Here is a 15800-nt window from a genome sequence, read left to right as displayed (position 1 = left end):
CAATCCTACCTCAAGAAACAAGAAACATCTCAAATAAACAACCTAACCTTACACCTAAAGCAATTAGAGATAGAAGAAGAACAACAACAAAAAACCCTCACAAAGTTAGCAGAGAGAAAGAAATCATAAATATCAGATCAGAAATAAATGAAAAAGAAATGAAGGAAACAATAGCAAATATCAATAAAACTAAAAGGTGGTTCTTTGAGAAGATAAACAAAATTGATAAACCATTAGCCAGACTCATCAAGTAAAAAAGGGAGAAGACTCAAATCAATAGAATTAGAAATGAAAAAGGAAAAGTAACAACTGACACATCAGAAATACAAAGAACCATGAGAGATTACTACAAGCAACTATATGCCAAAAAAATGGACAACCTGAAAGAAATGGACAAATTCTTAGAGAAACACAACCTTCCAAGACTGAACCAGGAAGAAATAGAAAATATAAACAGACCAATCATGAGAACTGAAATTGAGACTGTGATTAAAAATCTTCCTAAAAACAAAAGCCCAGGGCCAGATGGTTTCACAGGCAAATTCTATCAAACATTTAGAGAAGAGCTAATACCTATCCTTCTCAAACTCTTCCAAAATATAACAGAGGGAGGAACACTCCCAAACTCATTCTACGAGGCCACCATCACCCTGATACCAAAACCAGACAAAGATGTCACAAAGAAAGAAAAGTACAGGCCACTATCACTGATGAACATAGATGCAAAAATCCTCAACAAAATACTAGCAAACAGAATCCAACAGCACATTAAAAGGATCATACAATATGCTCACGTGGGTTTTACCCCAGGAATGCAAGGATTCCTCAGTATATACAAATCAATCAATGTGATACACCATATTAACAAAGTGAAGGAGAAAAACCATATGGTCATCTCAATAGATGCAGAAAGAGCTTTTGACAAACTCAACACCCATTTATGATAAAACCCTGCAGAACGTAGGCATAGAGGGAACTTACCTCAACATAATAAAGGCCATATATGACAAACCCACAGCCAACGTCATTCTCAATGGTGAAAAAATGAAACCATTTCCACTAAGATCAGGAATAAGAGAAGGTGGTCCTCTCTCACCATTATTATTCAACATAGTTTTGGACGTTTTAGCCACAGCAATCAGAGGAGAAAAAGAAATAAAAGGAATCCATACCGGAAAAGAAGAAGTAAAGCTGTCACTGTTTGCAGATGACATGATACTATACACAGAGAATCCTAAAGATGTTACCCAAAAACTACTAGAGCTAATCAATGAATTTGGTAAAGTAGCAGGATACAAAATTAATGCACAGAAAACTCTTGCATTCTTGAAAGGGCAGACAGCAGAAGCAAGAAGAACTACAATCCTGCAGCCTGTGGAACAAAAAACACATTCACAGAAAGATAGACAAGATGAAAAGGCAGAGGGCTATGTACCAGATGAAGGAACAAGCTAAAGCCCCAGAAAAACAACTAAATGAAGTGGAGATAGGCAACCTTCCAGAAAAAGAATTTAGAATAATGATAGTGAAGATGATTCAGGGCCTCGGAAAAACAATGAAGGCAAAGATGGAGAAGATGCAAGACATGTTTTAAAAAGACCTAGAAGAATTAAAGAACAAACAAACAGAGATGAACAGTACAATAACTGAAATGAAAAATACACTAGGAGGAATCAAGAGCAGAATAACTGAGGCAGAAAAACGGATAAGTGATCTGAAAGACACAATGGAGGAATTCACTGCTGCGGAACAGAATAAAGAAAAAAGAATGAAAAGAAATGAAGACAGCTTAAGAGACCTCTGGGACAACATTAAATGCAACAACATTTGCATTATAGCGGTCCCAGAAGGAGAAGAGAGAGAGGAAGGACCAGAGAAAATATTTGAGGAGATTATACTTGAAGACTTCCTTAACATGGGAAAGGAAATAGCCATCCAAGTCCAGGAAGCGCGACGAGTCCCATACAGGATAAACCCAAGGAGAAACACGCCAAGACACACAGTAATCAAATTGGCAAAAATTAAAGACAAAGAAAGCAGCAAGGGAAAAATGACAAATAACATACAAGGGAACTCCCATAAGGTTAACAGCTGATTTCTCGGCAGAAACTCTACAAGCCAGAAGGGAGTGGCATGATATACTTAAAGTGATGAAAGGGAAGAACCTGCCACCAAGATTACTCTACCCAGCAAGGATCTCATTCAGATTTGATGGAGAAATCAAAAGCTTTACAGACAAGCAAAAGCTAAGAGAATTCAACACCACCAAACCAGCTCTACAACAAATGCTAAACGAACTTCTCTAAGTGGGAAACACAAGAGAAGAAAAGGACCTACAAAAACAAACCCAAAACAATTAAGAAAATGGTCATAGGAACATACATATCAATAATTACCTTAAACGTGAATGGAGTAAATGCTCCAACCAAAAGACACAGGCTCACTGAGTGGATACAAAAACAAGACCCATATATATGCTGTCTACAAGAGGCCCACTTCAGACCTAGGCACACATACAGACTGGAAGTGAGGGGATGGAAAAATATATTCCATGCAATTGGAAATCAAAAGAAAGCTGCAGTAGCAATAGTCATATTGGATAAAATACACTTTAAATAAAGAATGTTACAAGAGACAAGGAAAGACACTACATAATGAGCAAGGGATCAATTGAAGAGGAAGATATAACAATTATAAATATATATGCATCCAACATAGGAGCACCTCAATACATAAGGCAATGGCTAACAGTTCTAAAATAGGAAATTGACAGTAACACAATAATAGTGGGGGACTTTAAGACCCCACTTACACCAATGGACAGATCATCCAAAATGAAAATAAATAAGGAAACAGAAGCATTAAATGACACAATAGAATAGATAGAGTTAATTGATATTTATAGGACATTCCATCCCCAAAGAGCCGATTACACTTTATTCTCAAGTGTGCATGCAACATTCTCCAGGATAGATCACATCTTGGGTCACAAATCAAGCCTCAATAAATTTAAGAGAATTGAACTCATATCAGGCATCTTTTCTGACCACAATGCTATGAGATTAGAAATGAATTACAGGGAAAAAAACATTAAAAAACACAAACACACACACACACACAAAAAAAAAAAAACCAAAAAAACCCCACAAACACATGGAGGCTAAACAATACATTACTAAATAATGAAGAGATCACTGAAGAAATCCAAGAGGAAATAAAAAAATACCTAGAGACAAATGGAAATGAATACACGATGATCCAAAACCTATGGGATGCAGCAAAAGCAGTTCTAAGAGGGAAGTTTATAGTTATACAAGGCTACCTCAAGAAACAAGAAAAATCTCAAATAAACAATCTAACCTTATACCTAAAGGAACTGGAGAAAGAAGAACAAACAAAACCCAAAGTTAGCAGAAGGAAAGAAATCATAAAGATCAGAGCAGAAATAAATGAAATAGAAACAAAGGAAACAATTGCAAAGATCAATAAAACTAAAAGCTGGTTCTTTGAGAAGGTAAACAAAATTGATAAACCATTAGACAGACTCACCAAGAAAAAGAGGGAGAGGACTCAAATCAATAAAATTAGAAATGAAAAAGCAGAGGTTACAACAGACACCGCAGAAATACAAAGCATCCTAAGAGATTACTACAAGCAACTCTATGCCAATAAAATGAACAACCTGGAAGAAATGGACAGATTCTTAGAAAGGTATAAACTTCCAAGACTGAACCAGGAGGAAATAGAAAATATGAACAAGCTAGTCACAAGTAATGAAATTGAAACTGTGATTAAAAATCTTCCAACAAACAAAAGTCAAGGATCAGATGGCTTCACAGGTGAATTCTATCAAACATTTAGAGAAGAGCTAACACCCATCCTTCTCAAACGCTTCCAAAATATTACAGAGGAAGGAACACTCCCAAACTCATTCTATGAGGCCACCATCACCCTGACACCAAAACCAGACGAAGATAGTACAAAAAAAGAAAAATACAGAGCAATACCACTGATGCATATAGATGCAAAAATCCTTAACAAAATATTAACAAACAGAATGAAACAACACATTAAAAGGATCATACACCATGATCAAGTGGGATTTATCCCAGGGATGCAAGGAGTCTTCAATATACGTAAATCAATCAATGTGATACACCATATTAACAACTTGAAGAATTAAAACCATATGACCATCTCAATAGATGCAGAAAAAGCTTTTGACAAAATTCAACACCAATTTATGATAAAAACTCTCCAGAAAGTGGGCACAGAGGGAACATACCTCAACATAATAAAGACCATATATGACAAACCCACAGAAGACATCATTCTTAATGGTGATAAACTGAAAGCATTTCCTCTAAGATCAGGAACAAGACAAGGATGTCCACTCTTACCACTATTATTCAACATAGTTTTGGAAGTCCTAGCCACAGCAATCAGAGAAGAAAAAGAAATTCAAATTGGAAAAGAAGAAATAAAACTGTCACTGTTTGCAGATGACATGATACTATACATAGAGAATGCTAAACATGCCACCAGAAAGCTACTAGAGCTAATCAATGAATTTGGTAAAGTTACAGGATACAAAATTAATGCACAGAAATCTCTTGTATTCCTATACACTAATGATGAAACATCTGAAAGAGAAATTAAGAAAACACTCCCATTTACCATTACAACAAAAAGAATAAAATACCTAGGAATAAACCTACATAGGGAGACAAAAGGCCTGTATGCAGAAAACTATAAGACACTGATGAAAGAAATTAAAGATGATACCAAAAGATGGAGAGATATACCATGTTCTTGGATTGGTCGAATCAATATTGTGAAAATGACTCTACTACCCAAAGCGATCTACAGATTTAATGCAATCCCTATCAAATTACCAATGACATTTTTTATGGAACTAGAACAAAAAATCTTAAAATTTGTATGGAGACACAAAAGACCCTGAATAGCCAAAGCAGTCTTGAGGAAAAAAAAAGGAGCTGGCAGAATCAGACTCCATAACTTCAGACTATACTACAAAGCTACAGTAATCAAGAAAATATGGTACTGGCACAAAAACAGAAACATAGATCAATGGAACAACATAGAAAGCCCAGAGGCAAACCCACGCACCTATGGTCCACTAATCTATGCCAAAGGAGGCAAGGATATACAATGGAGAAAAGACAGTCTCTTCAATAAGTGGTGCTGAGGAAACTGGACAGCTACATGTAAAAGAATGAAATTAGAACACTCCCTAACACCATACACAAAAATAAAGTCAAAATGGATTCGAGACCTAATGTAAGACTGGACACTATAAAACTCTTAGAGGAAAACATAGGAAGAACACTCTTTGACATAAATCACAGCAAGATCTTTTTTGGTCCACCTCTTAGAGTAATGGAAATAAAAACAAAAATAAACAAATGGGACCTAATGAAACTTAAAAGCTTTTGCACAGCAAAGGAAACCATAAACAAGATGAAAAGCCTACCCTCAGAATGGGAGAAAATATTTGCAAATGAAGCAACTGACAAAGGATTAATCCCCCAAATTTACAAACAGCTCATGCAACTCAATATCAAAAACAACAAACAAAGCCCAATCCAAAAATGGGCAGAAGACCTAAATAGGCATTTCTCCAAAGAAGATATACAGATTGCCAACAAAGACATGAAAGGATGCTCTAATCATTAGAGCAAAACAAATCAAAACTACAATGAGGTATCACCTCACACCAGTCAGAATGGCCATCATCAAAACATCTACAAACAATAAATACTGGAGAGGGTGTGGAGGAATGGTAACCCTCTTCCACTGTTGGTGGGAATGTAAATTGGTACAGCCACTATGGAGAACAGTACGGAGGTTCCTTAAAAAACTAAAAATAGAACTACCATACGACCCAGCAATCCCACTACTGGGCGTATACCCTGAGAAAACCTTAATTCAAAAAGAGTGATGTACCACAATGTTCATTGCAGCTTTATTTATAATAGCCAGGACATGGAAGCAACCTAAGTGTCCACCGACAGATGAAGAGATAAAGAAGATGTGGCATATATATACAATGGAATATTTCTCAGCCATAAAAAGAAACAAAATTGAGTTATTTGTAGTGAGGTGGATGGACCTAGAGTCTGTCATACGGAGTGAAGTAAGTCAGAAAGAAAAAAACAAATACCGTATGCTAACACATATATATGGAACCTAAAAAATAATAAAAAGGCTATGAAGAACCTAGGAGCAGGACAGGAATAAAGATGCAGATGTAGAGAATGCACTTGGGGACACGGGGGTGGGGAAGGGTAAGCTGGGACGAAGTGAGAGAGTGGCATGGACATATATACACTACCAAATGTAAAATAGATAGCTAGTGGAAAGCAGCTGCATAGCACAAGGAGATCACCTCGGTGCTTTGTGACCACCTAGAGGGGTGGGATAGGGATGGTTGGAGGGAGACGCAAGAGGAAGGAGATAGGGAGATATATGTATATGTATAGCTGAGTCACTTTGTTATAAAGCAGAAACTAACACCATTGTAAAGCAATTACAGTCCGCTAAAGACGTTAAAAAAAAAAAGTCAAGAAACATTGCTGGAGAGGCTGTGGAGAAAAGGGAGCCCTCCTACACTGTTGGTGGGAATGTAAATTGGTGCAGCCACTATGGAGAATAGTATGGAAATTCCTCAAAAAAGTAAAAATAGAGTTACTATATGATCCTGTAATTCCACTCTTGGGCAAGTGCTAGTTCAAAAAGATATATGCAGCCCAATGTTTATAGCAGCAATATTTACAATAGCCAAGACATGGCAGCAACCTAAATATCATCATTAGATGAATGAATAAAGAAGATGTGGTATATATACATACGATGGACTATTACTCAGCCATAAAAAAGAATGAAATAATGCCATTGCAGGAACATGGATGGACTTAGAGATTGCCATACTGAGTGAAGTCAGACAGAGAAAGACAAATATCATATGATACCACTTATCACTAAAAAAATGATGCAAATGAACTTATTTATAAAACAGAAATAGACTCACAGACATAGAAAACAAAATTATGGTTACCAAGGGGGCTAGCAGGCAGGGATGAGATAAATTTGGAGTTTGGGATTAACATGTATACCCTACTATATATAAAATAGATAACCAGCAAGGGCTTACTGTATAGCACAGGGAACTATACTCAATATCTTGTAATAACCTACAATGGAAAGAATCTGATAACAAATATATATATATATATATATGTACGTATATGAAACTGAATCACTTTGCTGTACACATTGTAACTATACTTCTATTTAAAAAAGTATTTGCAAATATATTTGCGCAAAGATTTCTATTGTAGAATTTTTATAATAGCTAAAAACTGGAGACAACCTAGTTGACTTGCTAATAAAACACGAAAGATATCCAAGATATATCAAGTAAAAAATGCAAGTTGCATAACTATATGTGTAATATGATTGTACTCTTAAAAAATTCTATGCCTTTATGTTTATAATATATTTTAATATTTTTAGAAAAATATATCTGAAAGTACCCTTTTGTTCCATTTGACTTTTTATCGTGAAAGTTTATGTATTCTTCCAGAATAATAAATTATTAAAAAGTTGTGTTAAACCTGGCCACAAAGGATGAGAGATATTATAATGTAGATTTACATTGAGTTGGATAGGCTCATTTTTCAACCTGGCTTTACCTTTGCTAGCTGTGTCTCTAAGCTGGTTACTTCACCTCTCTAAGCTTCAGTTTCCTCTCCTGCAAACTGAGGATAAAAATGATCTCATTTTTAACCTCAGTGGTTTATTTTAAAGATTAAATGAGATATTGCATGTCAAGTACTAAGCACAGGGCCTGGCACATACAAGGGCTCAGTAAGTATTTATGATGGTGATGATGATGATGGTAGTGACAATGTAATAAGTATTCCTTTTTCTTGTAGTTCTCCATGATGTGTCCTAGTTCTAGGACTCAGACACAATCATTTAGCAAGAAGTCCTTTAGGTGTGATAGCACCAGCATAAATAATAGGCATTTGCACCAGGGATCATAGAAATAAAGGAATGAGGATGTGTATAAAATCACGAATACAGAGTGTAAGGGGTATGATGTGCTGGTCCACTGTGTTGTGAAGAGGGAGGGAGTGGCACTTGGTCAGAAGTACATGCCTGTGTGGTGGATCTAAAAGGTGAGTGTGTAAACCATGCAGTAAGAGTTCCTGTGAACCTTAGAGGAAAATTGGCTGAGGCAGGTGCTGCCTACCACTGGGGGGAGAAGAATGGACTAGTTGAATGGAAAAAAATCAAATCTGCAATCAGGTAGCCTGCTAGATGCCAAAGAGATGGCTGCCCCAGCCACCTTGATGGGATGCTGGCTCCTGGGCTGGTATGCCTAAATCAACCTGCTCATGTGATTTTGTCTGTATTTCTTATGATACTCAGGGACCCAGCCAAGGGAGACTAAGAGTATCAGCCTGTATTTTGCTTTATGTACTTCAGAAAGCATTTGCATGTTATTTCATGGTCTCGTGTTTCTCTGGGTTTGTATCCCAGGAGCAGTGACTCCCAGCTTCTCCTTTAGCATGTCTCCTTCCAGGAACCTTTGAGTCTGACATACACCATATTCCCTGTGCACCAAAATAATAGGATTCTAGGGTTGAGGATGACCCTGATATTCATCTAGTTCAATTTTCTCACTTTGTGAATGAGGAAATTGAGGTCAATATAGGGAAATATGCTTGGCCAAGTTCATAGAGCTAGTATCTTCAGAACCAACACTAGAACATTCATCTCAACAGCCCTTAGCATACTTTTACTCTACCATAAGATTGGCCTGTAGGGGATCATCACAAAGCAGATTCAGAGATGACAAGAAGCAGTTTTCCTTTGGCTTTTATACCTAAAGGCAAGATGTCAGACTGCTTAGAGAATGAAAGAATTTGATTAATGGGTGACCATTTTCACTCCATGTCATCCTGCTTTCACCTCTGTGTCCCCACTGCTTTAAGAATCACTTTGTAAACTAACTTGGATTGGTTGTGATTGTATACCCTTAAAAGCTATGTACCTAGCTAATATTAATATAGAATTTTTAATATGGAAATATGAGGCATGTTTATATCCCTGGTAGTGAAAGAAGCTCAAGAGTAGAAGTTTGTTGGAAGTCAAAGAGAGAAAAACCAGGATAAAGAATGACCTGACCTTTCTGGGGGCAACGAAACCTATACCTAAAATTCGTTATTTTCCCTTTTGTATCGTAATTGCAGATCAAAATATAGTCTTGGTTCTAAAAACCTTCTTTGCATTTTTAGTGAGGAGTTTTGATCACATTCAAGAAGACTTCTTGAACTGTGCTGCTGGGAAGGTCCAGGTTCCTGAAAGCGCAGACACAGGAAGGATCCCAGACTTTCAACTGGAAATTCTATGTGCAGGAAATATGCTGGGTGGTCACACCAGCAAACAGGAGTGCTGGAGCTCCATTTCTGCTGCCGGGGAGAGAAAGCAGTCAGTCCCTGGTTGTGCTGTCTGTGGGCAGGACCAACTCACCTATGACACTGAGTAGCATCACCTCACTCTGCTGGACCCCCAGGCCATTGTCGGCCTTACAGGAGTAGTTTCCAGAATGGTTCGTGGTCAGAGAGAGGCTGAAGGATGCTCCCCCTCCCAAGGGAGCTGAGCTGTCTCCCACGGCGACATCCTTGTGATAAAACTGGTACAGGATCGGGGGAGAGCCTCTCTGGGCCTCACAGTGAAGCTCTATCATGTCCCCCACCACAGTCTGGGCCCTGGAAGCCCTGAGGGTGAGGACAGGCTGAGACACTGGAACTGAAGGAAAAAAGATAGTTAACCATCAGTTCATGCTGTTTAAATACGTTCTTCTATAGAAAAGACATTTCAAACAGGAAAATGTTTTTAATGACCTTGTGACATCACTCAGAACTCAGCTATAATTGCTTCATATCTGAAGAAACAAATCATTTATGTAGTGTTATATATAGTCTGGAATACTTCAATATACAATCGCAAAAGTGTTTGGGGAATCTGAAAACAGAGATTAAATTGAAACCCAAGTATCTGAGAAGTCAGAAGACAATTGGAGAAAAGGAGAAATCAGTTCAATAGAAAATGAGAAACAGGGGAGACTGCTGCTTACATAGCCAGAGGTGTAACCGAGCCTTGGCCGCATCAAAAATAAGACCCAGAAGAGAATAAATATTGATCAAGTTATTGGCTCATTTTTATATTTATTCATTCATCAAAAATTAATTGAGCAGTTTAAAAGTCTCAGGAACTACACAATATGCTGGGGATTCAGTAGTGAGAAAGACACAGTTCCTGCCCTCATGAAGCCTGCAATCTAGATGAGATGATAGAGAGCAATTAAATAGAAAAACAAATACATAATTAAAACATTTATAATTGATACAAAGTGAAGAATAGGATGCTATGAAATGTTTAATAATGGGGCCTGATCTAGTATGGGTTAGTCAGGTAATGCTTCCTCACAAAGTGACATCTGAATTAACCAGGTGAGGAAGGGAGTGAAGACTGCCCAGGCCGGCAAACAGTGTGCGCAAAGGCCCTGAGCTGGGAAGAAGGTTGGAGCTTTTGAGCTGTTGAAACGAGGTGACAGCAGCAGTAAGAGAAGGGTTTGAAGAGTGCCATGAAATAGGAGGCTGGAGAGCTAGGCAGAGCTTCACAAGCCATGGTACGGATTTTGATCCTTCTTCACAGAGCAATGGGAAACCTGTAAGTGTCTCTATACAGGGGCATGAGATGATCAAACCTGTCTTTTCTAAAGACAATTTTGATCTCAGTGTGCGAAATGGATTGTAATGGGACAGAAATGGAATGGAGAGGTTATTAGGGGTGGAGTGGTGGCGTTGCAGTAATTGAAATGGTGGTAGACTTGACTATGATAGTGGCAGTAAAGATAGAAAGAAAAGATCCAAGGAATATTTTGGAAATAAAATCAATAGGAGTCAATGATTAACTGGCTATGGAGACCAAGGGAGAGAAATGGCAAGGAAGACTCCTGGGATTTTGCCTTGTATATATGGGTGAATGGGAGTGTCTTTCACAGAGCTAGGGACACTTGGAGGAGGACCAGATATGGGGGGAGTTCCATGAGTTCAGTTTTAGAGATGTTCAAGTTCATGAGCCTTTAAGAGATATGGCATAGGCAGGTGCTCAGGTAAGAGGTCTCTTTTGGAGATAAAAGCTTAAGAATCATTTATAGATGACACCCCCAGGATTATCCAGAGAAAGAACATATATAAGAGAAGAGGGTACATGCAAGACAAAGCTCTGGGACACACCAATGCTTTTAAAGTTTGTCCATAAAAGGAGGAGCTAGTAAAGGGAACTGAGAAGGAGTGGCAGAGAAAGGAGATCCAGGAGAAGGTGAAGTCATTGAAGCCAAGGAAGGGAGGGTTTCAAGAAGAAAGAAATACTATTTCTGAGAGACCAAGTAAGGTGAGGATTGGAAAATGGCCATTGCATTTAAAGCCATGGGGGTCATTTGTGACCTTTGTGAGAGTCATTTTTTATATAAAGGTCAGAAGAAACCAAGTGTTAAATCCAAGAAGGTAAGGAGGAAATGGAGACAATCTGTGCAACTGACTCTTTTTTGGAAGTGAAGCCATAATAGAGCAGTGGCTGGAGACATAAGTGGGACCAAGTTAGGGTTTTTTTCTTAGACATGGGAGAGACATAGCACGTTAAATGTCAATGGGAAGGATCCTATAAAGCAGGAGAGAAAGTTGTTCAAAGTCTGAAAATGCAAGGAAGGATGGACTCTAGAGGTGAGACAGAGATGTTCACCTTTCATAGGAAGCAGTCTTCTATACCTTAGGAAGAGGAGGGATGAGTTACTGGATGGATACCGAGACAAACACTCAAATGGTGGTGGGAGTCGAGGGTGTGATTGTCTGGGAGGAAGTAAAGGTGTTAATGAACTGGGGATTCTGTTGAGGTCTGAGAAAAATAATGATTGGAGGATTTTATTTATTTTAATTCCTGTATTCTTTTATTTTTTTAAAACATCTTTATTGGAGTATAATTGCTTTACAATGGTGTGTTAGTTTCTGCTTTATAACAAAGTGAATCAGCTGTGCATATACATATATCTGCGTATCTCCTCCCTCTTGCGTCTCCCACTCTCCCTCCCTATCCCACCCCTCTAGGTGGTCACAAAGTACCGAGCTGATCTCCCTGTGCTATGTGGCTTCTTCCCACTAGCTATCTATTTTACATTTGGTAGTGTATATATATGTCCATGCCACTCTCTCACTTCATCCCAGCTTACCCTTCCCAATCCCCGTGTCCTCAAGTCCACTCTCTACATCTGCGTCTTTACTCCTGTCCTGCCCCTAGTGATTGGAGGATTTGAAGAAACAAGTAGAGGGATAGGAGGTTGTGATCAGGTGATTGGAGTAGTGTATGTACGGGGCAGTGGGTGGTGGAAAGAATGACAAGCCATTTTATTGAGTGGGTCATCCATGTGGACGAGTTATGGAATGATGACAGAGTGTAGGGTAGAGAGGAAGACTATGAGTGAGGTGCCAAGCCTGCACTGAAAGTGGGCATGACTAGGAGGTCAACCCATGGGAGGCCAGGTAGGAGAGAGAGTGCTATAGCTGAATGAGAGGTAAGATGTCAGGAGAATGATGTTGAAAGGTCTTTTAGCAGGAGTTCTGGCTGAAGGTCTGAGATGCTCTGGGACAGGGGCAGGAGAAGCTAGAGAGAAATTCATGAGCCAGTGAAAGGATGAGTTGGCCTTTTTATTGATTGACTGACAAAGGAAACCCCAACTAAATCTCTTCTGAGGTGAGACATGTTGAACTTTATAATTTCCTTTCTTACTGATCATTGTTGGCCAGGATGCAATTTGTGTTTTAAAAGCCTTTATTCCTACGTTAGGAAACTTTTAGTCACAATGCCTTGCACTGCTGCTACCAAGAGAGGCAAAGCAAGCAAAGGGAAGGTGCGAGTTCCTGAAAATGTAGAATACAGAACTCTCAGTTGGAGGCTGTGTAGCAGTGATGTCACACAGCAAATGGCCCTGTGGTACCTCCAATCTCGGCTACAGGTGAAGGTGGGGGAGATGGTCTGTCCCTGGCTGTGCTGTAGTTGGGTCCACTTACCTCTGACACTGAGTGACACTGTGTTACTGCGCTGGAATCCCTGGCCATTGTTGGCCTCACAGAAATAGTTCCCAGAATGCTCTGCCGTCAGAAGGAGGTTGAAGGAAGCTCCCCTTCCAGAGGTGCTTGAGCTGCTCTCCAGGCTGTCATCCTCATGATAAAACTGGTACAGGATTGGGGGAGAGCCTCTCCATGCCTTACAGTGAAGCTCTACCATGTCCCCCACCACAGCCTGGGCCCCGGGAGTCCTGAGGGTGAGGATGGGGCGAGATACTGGAACTGAGAGCAAAAATGAGTTAGTTGATACCGGGATCTTTTCCCATTGACTCTATTTTTATTTTTCAGAAGTTACCTCTGACGATTATTTGGTGACATTTTCTAGATCTTTTCTATGTGTAAGAACTCTTATTCTTATCAACACATAAACAAATACATAAAATACCCACATACATGCCTGGGATCACAGTATACATACTGGTCTATGACCTGATTTTTCCCCTTAGCAAAATATCATGAGCATCATTCTGTGTTATTACCTAAAGATCTATCTCAGTCACTTAAAAAATCAGCTTTATTGAGGTATAATTTACATGCATAAAATGCAACTCCTCTAAATTTAAAATTTGATAATTTAGGGTAAATATTGCTTGATTATTTTTAACAACAGCAAAGCATTCCATGGTATGAATTTACTGTAATACACTGAAGCAATTCCTCATTATGGAACTTTAGGTTGTTATTGTTTTCTAAGTTTGAATAAGGCTGCATTACACAATTCTGTATATATATCATTGTATTTTGTCAATGCATTTCTTAGGATAAATTCTTCGAAGTGGGATTTCTGGGATTGGGATATGGGCATTTCAAATAATGATATATAATGCTAAATTTTTCTTCAAAAAGTTTCAATGAATTTACACTTGCACTAATAGTATGTAAGAGTTTCCTTTCCCCACCCTCTGATCAATTATAGGCATATAAATGCACAGGCTTATTTTTCTTATCATTTCTCTTTTCCTAGTTTTAAACTCTACAGTTGTTCCATCTGAAGAATTGACTTATTCTATCCTATGGGACCTTACAATTTATTATTTGATTTTTTATGGACTGCTAGTGAACTATAATCCATTAATGATGAGTTGTTCTCTATAAAGTAACCAGAAATTATTTACAAAATGAAAACTTTGAAATCTGTCATTAATTTTTATAAATTATCAAGTCAATTTTTGTTCTCCATTATGAAATAATAATAATCATGAGAAAATTGGTTTTTTAAATTTCCTCTTCTCCCTCTGGCTGATTTTCCTTTGTTACATATATTTTCTACGTTTTCAGCATTTATAATAGTTGCTTTCTCTTCTGTAACCATAACTCTCATGTTGCTTAGCCTTTGTTTTTCTGTCTGAATCAGTGGTTTTCAACCATATCTGTACAATATTTTCAACTGAGGATGTGTTAAAAAATATGGATTCTGAGACCCCATCTGAGAGATTCTGAATTTGATTAGTCTGGAGAGAGCTTAGTAAAAAGTCTTTTTTCAAAATTCCTAGGTGATTCTAATATGCAGCCAAGGCTGAGAACTACTGATCTGAATAGATTCAGTATTCACTTTTCATATCATAGTTTCCTCATTTGGAGTCTTTTATATTGATTCATACCTTGACTGGCTAGAGTTTGTCATCAAGTAATTTTTCAAGAAGCTTTAATGGGTACTAAGTTCCCTGAATTCTTGCACGTTTGAAAATGTTTTTTTGATTTGATATAAAATTCTCAGTTCTCATTTCTCCTCTGAAAGTTCAAGTCTGAATACAATTCCTCTCTCTTTTAGCATTGACTTCTGTGTAAAGACTAAGACCAACTGCATATTTTTTCTTTTTGAGATGACTGCTATTTTTTCTTTTTTTTTTTACTGTGATCACACACACGTGGGCGCATGCACATACACACACACGTATATTTTTAGCCTTGAAAGTCAATAACCTCATCAGGATATGTCTTTTGATCTACATATTCAAGTTTTCTTCACTTCAGGAAACTTTTTTATTATGTCTTTGAGTTTTGTTTCTCTCTTTAGACACTTAATTATCCACACTTGTGGGCTTCGTTGTCTGATCTCCATATTTTACTTTCTTTTTGCCTTTTTCTGTGTCTTTCTACTTTGTATTCTGTATTATTTTCTCAAACCAATTCTCCATTCCAGTAACAGATTTTGGAAGTATGCATTCTCTTCCTAGTGCTTCAAATTTGGATTTTATTTTTAACATAGGTTTGGTTTTTCTCCTGAGCTCTGTTTTATATATATATATATATATATATATATATATATATATATATATTTTATTTTCTGTTATCATCTCTCTTTTTTTCTTAACATCTTTATTGGAGTATAATTGCTTTACAATGGTGTGTTAGTATCTGCTTTATAACAAAGTGAATCAGCTATACATATAAGATTCTCATATTGGACTTGTTTTCTTTATGGCTTTTACTTCAATGAATAAAATTATATTCTGAGTTTTGTATTTGCTTGAGAAAGCTGTGTGTGTGGGGGGGGGGGGCGGGTAGTGTTTTAGTGACCCAGGGCTGTTGATAGATTCAAAATGGGTATATCTTATTAGCTCACATTCCCAAGAAATTTCT

The 15800-nt window shown here is 37.8% G+C and overlaps 1 protein-coding gene across 1 annotated transcript in view; it reads right to left on the bottom strand.

Annotated features, from left to right (window-relative positions):
- The window catches only part of FCRL5 (Fc receptor like 5), a gene marked incomplete at both ends in the record, with an annotated part of 42442 nt that overhangs the window by 8548 nt on the left and 18094 nt on the right, over nt 1–15800 (bottom strand). The window contains 2 exons of the mRNA XM_082660392.1: nt 9562–9840; nt 13161–13439. Of these exons, the coding sequence (XP_082516518.1) occupies nt 9562–9840; nt 13161–13439 (558 nt within the window). The remainder of the gene's footprint in view (nt 1–9561; nt 9841–13160; nt 13440–15800) is intronic.

Source organism: Grampus griseus (genome assembly GCF_964374135.1).
Source record: "Grampus griseus genome assembly, chromosome: 1".
Lineage (NCBI taxonomy): Eukaryota > Metazoa > Chordata > Mammalia > Artiodactyla > Delphinidae > Grampus > Grampus griseus.
This window is presented reverse-complemented; position numbering and strand designations above follow the sequence as displayed.